At 45.7% G+C, this 15,187-nt stretch overlaps 1 protein-coding gene across 1 annotated transcript in view; it reads right to left on the reverse strand.

Moving 5' to 3' along the window:
• Positions 1–822: 822 nt before the first annotated feature.
• The window catches only part of MTMR8 (myotubularin related protein 8), a 48,667-nt gene continuing 34,302 nt past the window's right edge, over positions 823–15,187 (reverse strand). Inside the window, exons 10-14 of the mRNA XM_061598293.1 lie at positions 13,280–13,329; positions 12,663–12,863; positions 11,477–11,605; positions 9,220–9,346; positions 823–8,712 (exon numbers count right to left, since the gene is read on the reverse strand). Coding sequence (XP_061454277.1) covers positions 8,398–8,712; positions 9,220–9,346; positions 11,477–11,605; positions 12,663–12,863; positions 13,280–13,329 — 822 coding nt within the window. The 3' untranslated portion in view covers positions 823–8,397. The remainder of the gene's footprint in view (positions 8,713–9,219; positions 9,347–11,476; positions 11,606–12,662; positions 12,864–13,279; positions 13,330–15,187) is intronic.

Genomic DNA, 15,187 nt, shown 5'->3' on the forward strand with positions numbered 1-15,187 from the left:
GCCTCTTTCTGCATGCCTCTCACTCTCACTCCACATTCCCCCCACCCCCTTCCTCCCTTAACCTTTGCTCCCAACAGGTTCAGTACTGAGCACGTGTGTGTGGGCATCATTCTGAACTCTCACTGAACTATCTGGGCCAGCGAAAAGCCTTTTTAAATGAAAACAACAAACATGTTATGCAACTCATGGATAACAGCACATGCTAGACGCTTCCCTTGATCCAACATCACAATTTCCCCAAAGGTGCAATACAGAGAAATCTTTCTCCAAAAAACAACCCCAGCAAAGCCTTCAGAAGGAAAATGCACACCTTGACACTTTGCAAAGTCACTTATCACATGTTAAAAATAACCCGTTTCTCATGTTTTGTACCCCAAATTTGGCATGAACCATCCTTATACTTACTTCTCCTCCGCTGCCAGGTTTCAAATCAATCTGTTGAATCATTTTCTAACTATAAGCCACAGACCCTCCTCTTCCGATTTCTCATTATAATGGCGGCATGTGATTTAGCCAATTCACCCTTATTAGCACAAGGCTACAACTGTGGCCCTGTAATTTCTACATGGAAATGAACGATGACTTTTCTCTCAGCGAGCTCTCCTTCCCACCCTCAGTTTCAGGAATAGTTCTGAAACTTCATACCCAGGGCTGGATCCAGAAGTGCAGTGGCATCTTTATTTTTGTCGATTCCTATTGTAGTCCCCTTGCCCGAGATCCAAGAAGTCAACACACAAATAATGTGTCTTAAAAAAATGCAAGAAATTTATTTTTTTGTAAGAAATTAAAAAAAATGTTAATATTTACAAATTAAACCCTCCATGAAACTTGCAACCATATTTTAAAGAATGCAACAGTCCACTCTCAGGGGCAGTAACAATATATATATATATATTTGCAGTGTATCAAGTGAAACTGTATCCAGAAAATGAATTTGACATACAGGGAGCCATTAATCACATACTTCAAAACAGCAATATTTTCAGACAAAAACAGCTAGGAAACGTACAGAAATTGAAAAATATTTCCGCTTGAATATTAGATGCCGTTTAAAAGTTGCCACAGAAGGACCTCAGGAGCAGTTTCAGACATGATCTCTGTATGCTTGCTTAAATATATATGTCAGGGCTGGGTTTAAAAAAAACAAATGCCACATCACACAATCCATAATTGCTACACACACACACACACACAAATATGCATACACAGAGTCAGATGAATGGACAGATGTTCCTACTGTCTTCCAGCATTGCTTTCATGGTTCAAAAGCATGGGGGCTCCTCAGTTGGGACATGGATGAGGGACCTGTGGTCCTCTAGATGTTGCTGGCCTGCAACTCCCATGATCCCCGACCATCGGCTATGATGGCTAGGACTCATTATTGTTTCAATTTCCCCCCCGCCCTTTACCAAGAGGTCCCGTGCCAGGTTACAGGCAATTTAAAATACAATATTAAACACATTCTACAGTAGCCTCCCTTAAGTATGTGTTCTCCAGGTGTTTTGGATTGCATTTCCCATCAGAACCTATCTTGACTGGGGTTGATGGGAGTTGGAGTCCAACAACTTCTGGAGGGTAATAGAAGATCAAATAGAAGATCAGTGATGGCAACCAGACAAGCATGCTTAAAACACACCTTGCCCAATGCCTCCTGATCTGCTTCCTGCTGGGTGCAGCCACAAGGAAGCAGGCGTGTTCTAAGTCCCACCTTACGTTCCCAAGGGACAACAATAAGCCTAGTCAAACACTCTGCATGACTGCAGAACAGCCTCCCCCAACCTCATGTAATGCACAAGGGTTCTGTGCCAGATACAGGCTCTCTGCAGGTAAAATTTGGTCTCCAAGTATTTGAGGCTATGAGGAAGGACTTGCACCAGAAAACTGTGAACACAAAGCAGGAGAGGGAATGTAAGCCAGGTCCACTTCAGGATTGCTCACGTGTGACAGCGACATTCAAACCAAATTATAGAACAACATGCAATGCTAACCACATCAGTGACGACTAGGCAAGACCAAACGCAATGCACACCGAGTCTCCTTGCATCACAGCCAATGCAAGCATTCAGCAAGAGATGAGAAGTGGGACCTCCCCCCCCTTGCTGGCCAAATCCCCAACCCCCCTTCCACTGTTGGAATTGAACTATGGTTTAACTTGGCAATATGGGGCTGTGTGTGGACTGGACGCCATCACACCACATAGCTATTATACACAACTAGCTGCATTTGCAGGGACGGGGGAGGCAGTTTTCTGCAGTGATGAACCCAACAGTTCTGCATCCTTGCTACTCCTGCTTTCATGTGATAGTAAGGGAATGGTGAGCTTGGCTGAACCTGTGGATGGGGAGCCTGTGGTCCTCCAGAAGCTGCTGGACTACCAACTCCCATCATCCCTGCCCATTGGCCACGCTGGCTATGGGCTATTGGAACTTGGGAGTCCAACAACATCTAAAAGGACCAATTATTCTACCTCCATGTCGGAGGCAACATTCCTCTGCATGCCAGTTGCTGGGAATCACAAATGGGGCAGACGCTGTTGCGCTCAGATCCTGCTTGTGGGCATCTGGTTGGCCACTGTGAGAACAAGATGCTGGTCTAAGTGGGCCTTGGGCTTGATCCCACAGGGCTCTTCCATCCCTGGCTTAGCTGCTCAACGCACGTGGTAACTCTTCACCAGGTGCGGGCAGCACTCTGCAAGATTATAAGCATCTCCTAAGTGGCACGATGTGACCCAACTCCACCCACTGATTGCAAGCAGTCAACAGGCACTCACTTTGTTGTGACAGTGTTAATCAGTGGCAGGGGCATGTCCTCGAGCTGCTGTCTGTCTGGCGCTTGCAGTGGCAGAGAGGGCTTGGAGCAGCAGTGGCTGCGTCTTCTCCTTCTAATGCGCAAGCCAAGTGTACTGAAGCACCTGGGGTGAGGGGGTTGCTGTTCTTTCCCCTTTGTAATGGCATACTCAGTGTAACTGGACACACCGGAGTCAGACAGAGGCTAGGGGCAACAGTGATGGGAAACAGAAGACGTACGCGCTCAAAACAGACTGGCAGGTGTGATGAGGTTAAGCCCACCGCATCCACCGAGGAAGGAAGCATCATGGAACCTATGCACAGGGAGGCTTAGGCAGACACTTTCAGACTTTCCAGTCATCCCAAGCCACTATTTTTAGCAGCAGGTAAGAGCTTTAACAAAACTAGCCTCTGCTGGGTGCCGCAGTAGGAAGCCAATTACATCAGATATAGGAGGCCCAAGCACACACTGTAGCTCTTTCAATGGCTTTCTGTTTTTTTGCTCTTGACATGGAAAACGCTGCTCATAATTAGGTAAGCCACAAAAGATGCGATTGCCAGGGAGCAGAGCTGAATTACACAGACCAAAGAAATAATACCTCTTTGCCTGCTAATGCAATACGCATCAGCGCAGGCAACCTTATATATTCAGTTGTGTGCGGACCTTCAGCACTCAGATCTTACACACAAACATTAAGTAGAGAGCGTACTGTTAATTAAACAAGACCTTTTGGGGGGGGGGCCTTAACCAATCTCTGAGCTTGCCTGCAAAGAGTTACTTCAGTCTCTTAACTGGAGATCCAGATAGCTAGCACAGACGTTTAGGTGAACAGACATAGCCTATCTCCACAATAAGTATATTCATCCACATGTAAAGATAAACTTACAGAATGCTACATTTTTACAACAGTTATGTGAAGAAGAGATAGAAAGTCACGCTGTTTATCAAAAGAACGTAAGAGCCTGCTGGATCTGGCCAAAGGCCCAGTTAGCCCAACGTTTTGTTCTCACAGTGGCCAACCAGATGCCCATGGGAAGCCTGAAAGCAGAAGCTGTGCTCAACAGTACTCCACCCACCTGAGATTCCCAGCAACTGGCATTCAGAGGCAGAACAGAGCCATCATGGCTAGTAGTGATAGCTTTATTCTCCATGTAAAATCCTCTTTTAAAGCCCCATCACTGCCTCTTGTGGGAGTGAATTCCGTAAGTGAACTATGCACTGTGGGAAGAAGTACTTCATTTTGTCTGTCCTGAATCTTCCAACATTTGGCTTCACTAGATGTCCCCAAGTTCTAGTATTATAAGGGAGAAAAAGTGAAAACTGTGGCCAGTTGCACATGCATGGGATACCAAACAAGAAATCTGGGAAATAAAATTTTGGTCTAATTATATATCAGTGACCCAGCAGTGCCACTCCAGCAAGTCTAAGGTCATTTGGCACCACCAAAGTCAACTTAAGGGAAATTCAGATGGGGAGAATTTTGTAAGCATCCCTATTGGAAAGCTTACCCTCTTTTTTTACAGTTAACTGAACTTAGGGCTTTAGAAAAACCAAAAGGTATTTTAAAAAGGAGGAAAGAAACTTTAATACTGGATGAGAGACTAGAAAGGTTTAGAGATCAAGAGTACAAGACTGGTAAAGTTTATTAGACTGGACAGGATTATGCTTGATAAAATTGAGGAGCTAAGTGTTAAGAGAAGGGAAAGTAAATTGTAAGATGCAACCCCAAAGGAAGAAAAAAAAGACAACTGATTATCTTCTTAGAGGAACTGATGATAGGCTTGGAAGAAAAAGTGATCATTCAGTCTACCATAGAATGAAGATGTGTCAGTAGTGATAGAGGACTGAGATAAAAAACTTAAGACTGACCCATCAGTCTTAATGGCAGGAGTCCAACATCTCATCAATCACACAAAGATTCAAATGCTTTCAGATCATTCCCCAGAGATGTGAAACAGAGCCTCAAAGCTTGAAACTACCGTTCTTTCACAAGACAGAATTAGTTACCAATGGAGTTTTCTATTAAAATAGCATAGGTCAGCTAACTGTACCCCAGAAGTCAAGCTCTTTTTGCAACATATTAAACACTATTAATGTTGAGAATTAAATGGAAACACTTACCAAATGCTATATAGAGGCATTAGAAGATATATGTATATTGCAGGAAGATATCAATGCATAGTTTAACAATTTCTTCGATTGGAATGCCTTAATTCTAGATTATGTATGTATGTACTGTATAATTTTTTAAAAAAATATACAGTAATACCTCGCATTAACGTACTCAATGGGACCAGAGCAAGTACGTAAACCGACAATGTCCTTAAAGTGAAACACTATCTTTTAAAACTTTTTTTACCTCTCCTTCATGCGGAGCCTCAAAGCCCGTGCTAAAGCCTCTGCTGCTGCGCTGCCTGCGCCTCCCAGCTGATTTGCAGTGGCGCAATCACATCTATTTCCACCCCTGTGCGCTAAAGCCTCTGCTGCTGCGCTACCGGCCTCCCAGCTAATCACAATCGCGCCTCCCAGCTGATTTGCAGTGGCGCGATCGCGTCTATTTCCACCCCCACCTGCTAAAGCCTCTGCTGCTGTGCCGCGTTTCTGGAGAAATACAGGCATATGGCGCATGTACGTTATAGCGAGGCGACATTAAATGAAACGACGTTAAGCGGGGTATGCCTGTAAAGGCTCATTTTGCTTTTTAAAATGGCAAAATAAAAAGTTATTTTATCTTTACAGGAGTAGGGAACTCAGGTCTGGGGGGCCTCTCTTTCACCCTTGGGATTCTCACTATGCCCCCCCCCCATGCTGCTCCCTGCTCTGTGTCCTCCTCTAGTACTTTTGCTCGGCTGCAAGATATGCTTCTTGCTTTCCTGGATGGAAAGATGTGCATGAGTAGGTGTAGTAACATCAACTTTTGTGTGCCTGGAATGCAGCCGATTGAGAGTCCCACCCACAGATCTGCCCACGCTGGGCTCAAGGCCCATTCAGCACTGACAGGCAGTCCCCGAAGGGTCTTTGTGAGGCAATGTGCCCCTGGGGCTTAATGGTTTGACACCCCCATTTTAAAAGAAAAATGCTATGACATGTTTGACTTTCAGTGCCTATGAATTAGCATGAATACATTTGGTCACATCTTTGTATGTTAATAATTGTATTATTTGTGTTTGTTGTGTTTGAGAGATATGAAGGTTTCGGGGAAAAAACCCAGAAAAAACTGTTTCCTCCCTCTTTTTTCCATTTTTTGGGGAAAAAAACAAAAATTAAAAAACCCTCCCCTCCCCCAAAATTCCACGTTTTCCAGGCCTTCATATCTCTAATTATGCCATCTTCTCTATCAAGACCCTGTGTTTGACTATAACAGTGTTTTAAGCCCTGTTTTCTTGCTTTTTTCACATTCTGAAAACAAAAATTTATTAAATTTTTTAAAAAATCTGGAGGCCGAAAAGTAAGTAAGGAAAATACAGACAGGCATGCCATACCATAAGCTCTGCGTTGTCTCTAGTAGCAAACTGCTAATTAATTTCTGATCAGCAGGGCTAAAAGGAAGTGGAGCAGAATGCTCTTGTCAAACCAGATTCTTAAGAAGGAACCTTTATTAGAAGACTGAAGCTGATTTACCTGGCACAACGTATGCCATTTTGCCAATCTTATGGGCTGAGAAAATGCTAGGCTGGCCCTTAAAATAGGACTAATCTCTTTCTCAAAGCAAATTTTACAATGTAGTTTATATAAAATACAGTCCAGAAATTAGCTGCTAATGACAACTGAGCGACGGTGGCTAACTTCTGAAGAGACTTTCAAACTGTAGTAATGTGATACAGTGTTTTCTAGATAAGAATATCCTAAAGACCGCCACTTCAGGTAGATGGACTGATGTTGCCAATACTACAAAGATGCGGGGGGGGGGAGAGAAAAAAATAAATGTGAGATGCTACACAGGATACTGGTGGTTTCAGGAGAATTAAGATTTAGGAAGTGCAAACTGGTTCTTCCATTTTAGTCACTAGTAGCCTCCAAGCCTTAATTGTCACTATTTGGTCTAATCAGGCATGTCTTAGAGCAGTGTACTTCAATTTTGGTTCCCAACCCCAGATGTTGTTGGACTCCAAATGGAACCAATTACCTAGAGAGGTAGTGGGCTCTCCAACACTGGAGGCATTCAAGAGGCAGCTGGACAGCCATCTGTCGGGAATGCTTTGATTTGGATTCCTGCATTGAGCAGGGGGTTGGACTTGATGGCCTTAAAGGCCCCTTCCAACTCTACTATTCTATGATTCTACAACTCCCATGATTCCTTGACCAGTGGCTAAGCTGGCTGGGGGATGATGGGAGTTGTAGTCCAAGAACATCTGGGGACCCAAGGTTGAAGAACAGTGTCTTAGAGAAGAGGTGGGGAACCTGTGGGCCCTCCAGAAGTTGTTTGTCTCAGTCAGCACAGCCAATGGCCACGAATGATGGGAGCAGGAGTCCAACAATGTCTGAAAGACCCCAGGCATTTCCCAAAACATTGGTCCCTTTTTGTTTCAAACGTGTGACGTCTCAAAGTAAACATACCTCTACCCAATTCAGATATTTAGTGAGCTGACAAGAATCTTCACGTAGTAGAGTAACAGTCACACTGCTCTCCCTCTGTCGATCATGTGTGATGCAGACACTCTACACGGGCACCAAATTCATGCAATTTTTTCCCCTCAAAGCCAGGAAGACTAAGTGTGTGTCGTCTTGTGCAACTGGATTTCTGTGCATATGTAATACTATCTGTGTGATGGAGCGGAAGGGTGCATGCCCACCCCCAACACAGCAAAGATGCACAGCAGCCCACTCTATGTCTGAGCCAGACCTCCCGAAAGGAGCAAAAGCTGAACTGCGCGTTACTGAGCAGTCAAGACATCTATAGAGGCTTTAAGACCTGTGACCATAGTCTTATCGTCACGTCATCAACGTGCCACAAGATTATTCAAGCCCATTAACAATGACAAAGAGATCAACTATGCGCAAGACAGGTTGTTTTGTTTTTTTAAAAAGGTATCACTTTTTTTAAAAAAGATCACATACTCATACACTACAGTCATGTAACGACAGTAATAAAACATCACATTGTCAGTGAACGGACACAACAATAACCTCAGGCTTTAAAAAAAAGGAAACAGAGGCACAACAAAGATATGTGCAGGGACCACAAAAATTAACCCAGTGTTGCCGCTGAATGGAATTCCCATGCAAGGTGGCAGAACCCGGCCAAGAAAAGCCATGCTTTAGATTTCATGTATCTGATCCTTTGTGGCTTTTAAAAACTCTCCCCTGCTTAAGAAGAGCTACCTGCCTCAGAAGCCGGTATCGGATTTTGTACTTGCGTCCCCCAAAAAGGAACTTCTGTGGCAGTTTTGGAAGGCATGTCTAGAAACCCTTTGCAGCCACCCAAAAGCCAGCCAGCCCCATGCCCCACTTCCAGGCAGCTGCTGCTGCAAGCCACTCAACAGCAGCCTCCTCCCTTGCTTTCAAAATACAGAACACAAGACATAGCCATACGCGGGTGAAGTGACTCTCCCAGCACCGGGCCACAGCTCTTGCATGCTTTATTGCCAGTTTTCTATGGCTCACAGCAGTTCAATGGTTATGGCGATGTCCTGCTTCAGCGCTGGGCTGCATGGTCCCAGGAGTGGTGGAGGTGCTGCTGCTGCTGCCACCATTTCGGATGTCAAGGGGATTAACAAGGACTTCTTTGCTCTTCAGCTGCTGATCCGTCCCATCATTACTGTCTTCTGCTGCTATGGTGCCATTAGCCAGCAGGGCAGGGGGCTCACCCTCATAGTCCTGGGGAGTGTTGAGCATCGGGGACTTTGAACAGACAGCTGAAGTGGTAACAATTTTGGATAAGATGGAAATCCCATCTGGCAGGGGTCCATCTAAGAGGGGCAGCTTCTGTAGAAAGGCATTAAGTGCACAAATCAGAATGTTTTTGATACCAGCAAGAGTCTCATATTAAGCACCACTGACTTTACAAATGTTAGTTCTTAAGAGGTTTGCTAGTCTCTCCGCAAAGAAGGTGGGCAGGTAAGGAGGATGGCAAGACAAGAAGCAAAGGGCGCTTCAACGCCTAGCTGATACTACCTACTTTTTGGGAAACCACTTGGACTAACCCGAACCTGTCACAGTGAACAGAGAGAAGGCGTGGTTAAGGACAGAAATAGCGAATGCACGGAAGACTCTCACGTGACTGGTGGCCCAAGAGCTTGGCGAGCTCTTTGGTTTTGCTGCACGTCTAGGATTGCAAGAACATTGAGACACAAAGCAACCATTTAGGATAACTCTGCACCTACCTTCCAGTGAAAAGCAACTCCTCTGTTCCATCCCCAATTATATTATGAAGCAGCCTAGACTGTATCATTTTTTCCCCTGAGCATTTATTGCCAGGTGTGCACTACTTACATTTTCCAACTCAGTGGCAATATCCTCCAACTCCACTCTCTGGCTGATGCAGCCAAGGAGATGATCCAACACAGACTGCTTTGGGTGCATCCCTTTATCAAACCGGTTATACATGCCACACCAGAACCTTCAAGGGGGAAAAAAACGAGAGAACTTTGAACCTTTTCCTTTTTACAGAAAGTGAATCTTAAAATGTTATAAACTAATATGCTGGTTCCCCTCAGCTCAAAGCAACTCACAAAAACAATAAAGCATTGAAAATTAGCAAACACTTAAAGACTCTTAGGGGCCAGGCAGACCCAGAGAATTTTGTTGTAATTTGGTAGAAGTTTATTCTACACATGAACAAACAATTGCTTCAGACTTTCATTCCATCTAAGTATGAGTTTATTTGGTGGAATTTGCAGTTGTAATTTTCTGCTAACTGTTCTTTCATCTGTTCACCCAATGGATGCCCCTGATATTTCTAGATGTATTGGATGCATTAGTTAAGGTTATTGTTTTTGGTCATTTACTTGAATTTATATTTATTATTTGGTTGATGTATGTGACATTTTTTAAAAAATAAAGTATTTCTTTAAAAAATACAGCAAACAACATTTCTCTCTGGGAAGGGGCTTCTTTACCCAGCGCAGCAGGACAGTCCTAGGCAGCAGCTTCTTTCATAGTTCTAAGAAAGAGTGCTGTTAAATGAATCGGTGCACAGCACCTTGAGAATGGTCACCTCCTGTACAAATCTACCCACGCGCCAAGATCCACATTGGAGGCTCTTCTTTTTTTCCCCACTACTGGGGATTCGCCCGACAGAAAGGGCCTTTTCAACTGTGGATCACCTGGCTCCATCTCTACCTGGCATTTAACAGCCAACCAGAAATATGGCAATTTTAACAACCTTTTGGGAGCTTATGTTTGCCAATCTGATGCTTCTGTGTGTTTTTTTGAACTGCATTTCTTATTATAATGTATAATTGTGGAGGGACCATAGCTCAGGGATCAAGCACATGCTTTTGTATATAGACGGTCACAAGTCCAGTCCCTGGTATGTCTAGTTAAAACGATAAGGCGATGGGAAAGACTTCTGACTGAAACCCTGGAGCCACTGCCAGGCATGGTAGATACTGACCGCATTCACACATACCGCTATGTCAAACCATGGCTTAGCGTGAACACACGGAAGGAGCTTCTAGCCACTTTGTTCTTCCCTAGTCCTTTCAGCTCAGCACAGCACAGCAGCTAAGCCGGGATTACGGTTAAGTCCTCTCCTCCTGAACTTCAAGCTGTCGCAAAGGTTTGTTCTTGGCTACAAGCTCATGGTTAAAGCGGCAAGAGCTTAACTGGGAGTCCCTGCTTGGATGACACACTAAGCCAAACCTTGGCTGAACGGCCGTACAAGACTGAGCTAAAAGGGCCAGGGACAAGCACAGTGGGCACAACTGGGTCTCTCTGGGACCCAACGTGTTCAGGGGCACCCACTAAGCCTTAGTTTGTCTTCCTGCATCATTGGAAGCAGGCCAGCACTGAGCTAGATGGACTAAGGCAGCTTCCTATGATATTATTTCCCTTCCTTTGCTGAATATAATGTCTAATTTTTTATATCTTTATGCTGAGATGTTAGTGTTGTTTTAGGGTTTGTTATGCATCCTTGGGTAGAAAAAGCAGGTCACAAGTTCTTGGAAAAATAAAATGCTAGTGCACAAAAAAAAGCAAAATTCCAAAAAGCTTCTACTGTACCACATGCGCACGCACACACACGTTTGATGGGAAAAGTTGTGTGCAACAGCATATGCAGCAACCAGTTATTTATACTAGGACTGCTTCTAGTGAGAGATTTCACACACGTTTTGAGGCCAAGCAAAGCGAGAAACCCCTTCGCCAACCTGGTGCCCCCAGGCTATGGTCTGAAGGCACATGAGGGCAGCCCCCTGCTGAAGCTAAGCAGGGTCAGGTCTGGTCAGTGCCTGGATGGGAGACCGCCTGGGAACCACATGGAAGCCACCTTGGGTTTCTAGCATGGAAAGAAAGGCAGGGTATAAATGTAATAAATAAATAAATAAAACTCCCATCATCTCTGACCATTGGCCACGATGGCTGCAGTTGATAGGATCTGTACCCCAAAATGTCTGGAGAGCACCAGGATGCCTGCCTTAAGAGCCTTCCGTTTTGTGTTACAAGATTAAGGCAACAGGGCTACTCAGAATCAAGGCAGCAGCAAGGTTCTCTGTTTCCCCAGATTAATTCCCTCCAATAAGCAACTTACTGGAAACAAAATGGCAGAGTGTTGGGCCAGAGTTCCTTATAAGCTGTGAATCCCTTATAAAGTGGATTTCTGAACTCTTGCTTCTTCTGGAGGAGGAAAAGCCACAGGGAATGAGTCTTCTCAAAGATTCTAGAAAATAGAAAGCAAGCAATTACAGCAGTCAGTCTATGCTGCTAGGAGATATAAACGAAGGGATTTGTTATTCCATGAGAAGTGCAAGCGTGCTATGGAGAAAGAAGAGCTGCAATCCACCTAACCGTAGGGTGGACCTCCAAGTGACAAAAAACATGCTGCTGCCCCCAAAAACGGCAGCCCTGTGTCAAGTTCCTCTACACCCCCGCCCAGCAACATCTGTTTCAGCCTTCCTGGCCCTGTCGTTATTACCACGTGTACTTTCCCACCTGCAGCAGTCAATATTGTGAAATAAGGGAGGCAAAAGAAGCCCTGCACCAGTAATACAGCTTAGTTTCACTCCATATTACAAAGGGGTAGTATGCAACACAGGGCTGCCATTTTCAATGGGAGGCCCATATTCTTTGTCATCCGTGGTCCCACCCATATACTGCCCCCCCCTTACAGGGCTGCAAATGCACCCGCCGTACACAGGAGGCAGGACAAGCCATGGGGGTGTAGTGTGGCAGCCGTCCATCTTTCTGCTCCAACTGCCTACAAGTCCGAAGGGTTCACATGGAGTTCCGAGAACACATCTTGGACTGCTTATGAGGAAGGGAGAACATAATGTAAATCCCCCACTGGATGAGAACAAAGGACCATCTAATCCAGTGTCTCACTTGCTGCAGTGGCAGGTCAGATTTGTCTGGGAAGTGCACAAGCAGGACATGAGGGCAACAGCACTCTCCTGCTGTCACCAAGGCCCACTCAGCAACTGAACACGGAGGATCCAGATGGCCATCAGCCTCTTCTATAAATTTGTCAAATTCCCCTTTGACGCTATCACTAAAATGTTTGCAGACTCCACATGGCAATGCATTTAAGAACCACATACACATTTACAGGGACCAGAACTCATGCTTTTTTGTACTGAGTGAGAAATTGTGCGAGCCAAGTACTTTTGAGCATTACCCTCCAGAGTTCAGGCTGGTTTAGAGAATTTATCACCTTGTCGTAATCTTCCAAGAAATAAGAAGGAAACCCTTAACTTTGCCTGCTGGAAATGACAACTCACTTCATATCTTCCCGGTCCTTGTGACACGTCCCCAGGAAATTGCCAAACTGGCAGGAATAGACATGATCGTGAATCTCAAGAAGAAACCGCTCGTTAAAATCAAATGCGCAGGGAAACTGCTGCATAAGCTGCCAGGTGCATTCGACGAACTGAGTGAAAACAGGGGACACTTCCTTGGGGTCACCTTCTAGATGGCCACACCTGAAAAGGCAGAAAGCAATCTAGCTTGCCAATGCACTCATCAATATCTTCAGCCATCAGCATGCAATCTCCAATGGATTCTCACCATTTCACAAAGAATATGGCCCAAAACGGAATGTCCATTATCTCCTCCATACAACCTTTTCTGAGCTAGATGGGCCAACGGTCTGACTCAGTAGAAAGCCGCTTTGCTATGCTCCTATGAAAGTTTGTGACTGGTTTAAAGCCACCCAGTGTGCTTCACAGCTGAGTAGGGATTTGAACCTGGATCTCCCCAGTCTTAGTCCAACCCTCTAACCACAGTGTAACATCAAACTTGGTTTTTGCTACGGAGAGCACTTTGCCAGACAGATACAGCGCAAGAAGGACCCCCTTTTCCTGTCATCCTAATCTTAACAAGGAAATTGGATTTTTACCTGTGTGAGAACTTGTGGCCCATCGCAACCCACTCCTTTTCTATCAGGACCTTTAATGTTAAATCAGAGAGAAAAACTGAATTACAAAGTGGCTTACAAAGGAAAATAAGCAGCGTCATTCATGGCAGTACATCAGGATGTCCTTCCGACTAAATAGGAATATGATTAGGCTGTCAGGTTTATATCAGAAAAACAAACTGTGCTATACACACACCATTTGATCTTTTAGTGCGGCAGCATCTATACCCTGGAACTCCTCGCCCATTGACATTAGGCAGGTGCCTCTGCTGTACTGTTTTTGGTGCCTGGCTGGGGGTCCAGAGTCTGTGAGTTCAAATCCCTGCTCATGTCTCCTGGATGTCATGGGCCAGCTAAAGATCACTCCACAGTGAGTGGCTCAGGGGTTACGTGCCCTGCCACCTGTGGGCAAGCTGCATAGTCCCAAGGAGATCCAGTGCCTGCAAGGGAAGAGGACCATCGCCGCCCAGGAAGGGAGAGCCATCTGCCTGCTCTGCTGCTGCTGCTGCTTGGCCAACATCTCTGCTCTCTCCTTCTTGGGCTCCTGCTCTGCACGTGGGCACCTTGCAGGACCAGGCCCCAGGTGGCATTTTACGTGGGAAGAAGAACGGTCTTAGAGCTGGCGTTTGGGCGCACAGAATACGGGACTGTGTCTTCTTCTGTGTGGGTTTGAAGTGGATGAATGGGTGTTATATGAGTGTATGTTGTGAGTGAATGTGTATTTTTAAGTATATGAGTTTTTTGTATTTATAGTTTATCATGTGCCTCGGGAAGAGATTTTATCATCAAGAGGGGAGACCTGAGGGGGCCCCAATTGCCGTAGTGACGGGTAGAGGGAGGTATGGTGATATGAGAGGGACGTGCCAGGTAAGGAGAACGCGGCCCAGACATGTAGTGGCTGTGCCGCGTTCTGGTCCTTCTCATACCCACAGGGTTGTTGGTTGTCCTATCAGCCAACTCTCAGATCTCCAGTTGCTGCTTCTTAATGCCAGATCGGTACATAATAAAACCTCCCTCGTCCATGATTTGATTGTGGACGAGGTGGCCGATCTGGCATGTATAACAGAGACCTGGGTGGGTGAACAGGGAGGAGTTAGTCTCTCCCAGCTCTGCCCACCGGGGTATCTGGTTCAGCATCATGGTAGATCTGAGGGTCGGGGAGGTGGGGTTGCTGTGGTCTATAAGAGTTCCATCTCACTCACCAAGCACCATGTCCATGCAATCACTGGTCTGGAGTGTTTGCACCTTGTGCTGGGCCAGAGGAACAGACTGGGAATCCTTTTGGTGTACCGCCCACCTTGCTGCCCAATGGCTTCCCTAACTGAGCTGACGGAAGTGGTCTCGGAGGTACTGTTGAGATCCCCCAGACTATTAGTACTGGGAGATCTCAACATTCATGCTGAGGCTACTTTGTCTGGGGCAGCTCAGGACTTCATGGCCGCCATGACAACCATGGGGCTGTCTCAATATGTTAGTGGCCCAACACATACATCGGGGCATACTCTTGACCTGGTCTTTGCTACCGGACATGGGGATAGTGATCTGGATGTGGGGAGTTTTACATCTCTCCCGTTGTCATGGACAGATCATTGCTTGCTGAAGTTTAGACTTTCAGTAGCCTTTTCCCTCTGCAAGGGTGGGGTACCTATTAAATTGGTCCATCCCCGGAGACTAATGAATTCTGAAGGTTTTCAAAAGGCTCTGGGGTTTTTTCCGGCTGATAAGACTGGCGCTCCTGTCGAAGCCCTGGCCGATCTGTGGAATACAGAGATGACCCGGGCTGTTGACACGATCGCTCCTGCGCGTCCTCTCCTATGTAGAGCTCATACAGCTCCTTGGTATACTCCGGAGCTGAGAGCGATGAAACAAGACAGGAGGCGGCTTGAGCGG

The sequence above is a fragment of the Rhineura floridana genome, chromosome 16 (genome assembly GCF_030035675.1).
Source record: "Rhineura floridana isolate rRhiFlo1 chromosome 16, rRhiFlo1.hap2, whole genome shotgun sequence".
NCBI classification, from domain to species: Eukaryota; Metazoa; Chordata; class Lepidosauria; order Squamata; family Rhineuridae; genus Rhineura; species Rhineura floridana.